Here is a 3965-nt window from a genome sequence, read left to right on the forward strand (position 1 = left end):
TTTATTACCTGATGGGGGCACACTTTGTAGATTTTATTACCTGATGGGGGCACACTTTGTAGATTTTACCCCCTGTGAAGTGAGTGGGGGGTGGTCTAGCTCTGGCTCCATTCTGTACAGATTCGTAGAGGGCCAATAAGGAGAAGCACAGCTGATCCTGGAGAGAAGGAAAAGGCTAAAGGTCAGGCACAAATGCTAAGGCTCAGTATCAAACATCTCTCCAAACCCAAAGTACAGGGATCTGCTGCTAGGCCTTAGAACCTTGGCAACCCCTTCTCTAAATACAGGTAAACTTCAGGAAGACACAGGAAGCTGTCAGCCTATCTTGTCAGAGAAACATTGAAAGAGGAGGAACCACAGGAATCTGAATTTAAAAAAGCATATTTTCAATAGCACAGAAAGCAAGTAAGGTACTGCTAAAATCTACACACAGCATACAATCTACGTTAACGACAGCCAGTTTTGAGCCTAACACCAGTCTCTGTGTGAAATGTTCTTTACAAGAGCCTTGTAAATTTCCAGTTGTTTTGATTTTGTAAATGAGGTTAATCAAATTTAAAATCACCTAAGTCTAGTCTAGGCATCACATACATGCCACCATCTAGCTCCCGCTATTTCTTTGGTTTCTTCACTTCTAGAACCCAATGCCCAGCACAGGGGCCCAATGATATGGGCTTTATCACTTGTACAGAAGAAAGATTATCCTTCCTGCTCCCAAAGCCGGTCTCCACAGCTGCTCCCGACACTCACCCTGGAGTCTTCTGGGCCAAATGGGATGCCACACTGCTCCAGGAGGTGCTGTAGTTCCTCCCCACCATAGGAGCTAAGTTCCTCGAGCTTGCAGGTACCGTCCTGCAGCAATCTCACCAAGGCACTGCCATTACCTGCAACACATAATATGGGAGGTGCTGCTGACAGTCACCTGATACCATGGTGCTGGGAGAGGTGGGGTAGTAGGCAGGTCTACAGTTTCACTGCTGTCTGAAGGCTCTCAGAACTGGACCACGCCCCTGAAATACCTACATCTGACAACAGAAAAAGTCATTGCCAATAACCCTGAAACAAGTCCCCCTTTAACCCACAAATACTGTTTTCAGAACCAAGAGCACAGATGCTTCATATGCAACAAGAGGAACAAGAGCTATTACTTTAAATTTATTCTACCTGTGAGTGCATGCATGCATGTTGGAAGAAGGATGCTAGTTTGTCCCAGCTGCCCTGAACAGAAATAATCACACAGAAACCATATTAATTAAATCATTGCTTGGCCTATTAACTCTAGCTTCTTATTGGGTGACTCTTACATATTTAACCCACTTTTTAAATCTGTGTATCGCTACGTGGCTTTGACTTACTGGCTAAAGTTCCAGTGTCTGTCTCTGGTGGGGCTACATGGCATCTCTCTGACTCTGCCCTTCTTTCTCCCAGCATTCTGTTTAGTTTTTTCCTGCCTAGCTCTGTCCCCTATAGCTCTGCTGCACACCCAAAGCAAGTTTCTTTATTAACCAATGATATTCACAACATACAGAGGGGAATCCCACATCATATGCATGTATATATGTGAACCATGTACATGCCTGGTGCTTACAGAGGTCAGAAAGGGCATAAGATCCCTTAGAACTGGAGTTTCCAATGATTATGAGCCACCATGAGGGTTTCCTCTGCAAGAGCAACAAGTGTTCTTAACCACCGAGGCCTGGGCAATAGCTGTCATTTAAAAAATGCTCTTTATATACTATACTCCTGACCTAGCCTAAAAGAGAGCAGAGCTCAGAGACAAAGCAGCTGAAGGGAGGAAGTAGCTAATGTTAAGAAACAATATTTGCCCCAGCAAAATTCTTCAAAGACCTCGAAAGAATGGTACTTAACTTCATATGGAAAAGCAAAAAAACCCAGGATAGCCAAAACAATCCTGGGCAATAAAAGAACTTCTGGAGGTATCACAATCCCTGACTTCAAACTCTACTACAGAGCTACAGTACTGAAAACAGCCCAGTATTGGCATAGAAAACTATGCCAATGGAACCAAATAGAAGACCCGGAAATCAATCCACACATCTTCAAACACCTGATTTTTGACAAGGAAGCAAAAAATATCAAATGGAAAAAAGAAAGCATATTTAACAAGTGGTGCTGGCATAACTGGATATCAAGATGTAGAAGAATGAAAATAGACCCATATCTATCACCATGCACAAAACTCAAGTCTAAATGGATCAAAGACCTCAACATAAAGCCAGCCACACTGAACCTTATAGAAGAGAAAGTGGGAAGTACACTTGAATGCATCGGCACAGGGAACCATTTCCTAAATATAACCCCAGCAGCACAGACACTGAGAGAAACAATTAATAAATGGGACCTCCTGAAACTGAAAAGCTTCTGTAAAACAAAGGATACGGTCAACAAGACAAAACAACAGCCTACAGAATGGGAAAAGATCTTCACTAAGAGGTCTAATCTCCAAAATATACAAAGAACTCAAGAAATTAGACATCAAAAGATCACATAATCCAACCTAAAATGGCTGAAAGACACTTAAGGAAATGTTCGATATCCTTAAGTCATCAGAGAAATGCAAATAAAAACAACTCTGAAATTCTATCTTACACTTGTAAGAATGACCAGGATCAAAAATACTGATGACAATTTATGCTGGAAAGGTTGTGGGGTAAAGGGAACACTTACTTCTGCATTGCTGGTGGGAATGCAAGCTTGTACAACCCCTTTGAATGTCAGTATGGTGATTTCTCAGAAAATTAGGAAACAACCTTCCTCAAGACCCAGTAATACCACTTAAAAAAAGATTGATTGATTGATTGATTTATTATGTATACAGTGTTCTGTCTGCATTTACACCTGCAGTTCAGAAGAGGGCACCAGATCTCACTACAGACGGTTGTGAGCCCTCATGTGGTTGCTGGGAATTGAACTCAGGACCTCTGGAAGAGCAGCTAGTGCTCTTAATCGCTGAGCCATCTCTCCAGCCTCAGTAATACCACTTTTGGGTATATATCCAAAGGATGCTCAATCATGCCACAAGGGCATGTGCTCAACTATGTTCATAGCAGCTTTGTTTGTCATAGCCAGAACCTGGAAACAACCTACATGCCCCTCGACTGAAGAATGGATAAGGAAAATGTGGTACATTTACACAGTGGAGTACCTACACAGCAGAAAAAAAAAAATAACAACAGCTTGAATTTTGCAGGAAAATGGATGGAGCTAGAAAACATTATTTTGAGTGAGGTAACCAGACACAGAAAGATAATTATCACACATATTCACTCATAGGTGGTTTTTAAACATAAAGCAAAGAAAACCAGCCTACAAACCACAATCCCAGAGAACTTAGACAAAAATGAGGACACTAAGAGAGACTCACATAGATCTAATCTACATGGGAAGGAGAAAGTAGAAAAAGACAAGATCTCCTGAGTAAATTGGGAGCATGGGGACTTTGGGGGAGGGTTGAAAGGGGAGGGGGAGAGGCAGGGAGGGGAGCAGAGAAAAATGCAAAGCTCAATAAATATCAACAAAAAAAGCCAAAAAAAGAATCAATATTTGTAGCCAGTGTATCACACAGAGCACTGACAAACTTAGTACTTCATTTCTAGGCTTTTAAAAATTAAAACAAAAATAAAGTGCATTATACTCGGCATAGGAAAATGACTGTTCTTTGCAAGTTTCTAACTATAGATGTGACATGCACCAGAGTGTGGATATCACTTTGGGTTATAATGCAAAATGTAACTTTCCTTTTTAGAGACAGAGTTCATTTTGTAGTCCTGGCTGGCTGGCCTTGAACTCACAGAGATCCAACTGCCTCTGCCTTCCGAGAATTAAAAGGTTTTACTACCATGTACTGAAGACACAGTCCCTGAGCTGGGCCTAGTACTCTGCCACTGCTCTTTCTGGCCATGGCCAATGTTCAAGAATTCTGACCGAGCTGGGCGGTGGTGGCG

The 3965-nt window shown here is 42.0% G+C and overlaps 1 protein-coding gene across 2 annotated transcripts in view; it reads right to left on the reverse strand.

Moving 5' to 3' along the window:
• Positions 1 to 3965, reverse strand: part of Hmgxb3 (HMG-box containing 3) — a 50386-nt gene that overhangs the window by 4203 nt on the left and 42218 nt on the right. The window contains exons 17-18 of one of the 2 annotated variants that reach the window (XR_003377718.1): positions 751 to 884; positions 5 to 157 (exon numbers count right to left, since the gene is read on the reverse strand). Coding sequence is in view for 1 of the 2 variants with exons in the window: in XM_013349581.2 (XP_013205035.1) it covers positions 41 to 157; positions 751 to 884 (251 nt within the window). In the remaining variant the exon portion in view is untranslated. The remainder of the gene's footprint in view (positions 1 to 4; positions 158 to 750; positions 885 to 3965) is intronic. The other variant, XM_013349581.2, reaches the window with a different exon arrangement.

This window comes from Microtus ochrogaster, chromosome 18 (genome assembly GCF_000317375.1).
Source record: "Microtus ochrogaster isolate Prairie Vole_2 chromosome 18, MicOch1.0, whole genome shotgun sequence".
In the NCBI taxonomy this organism is placed as follows: Eukaryota; Metazoa; Chordata; class Mammalia; order Rodentia; family Cricetidae; genus Microtus; species Microtus ochrogaster.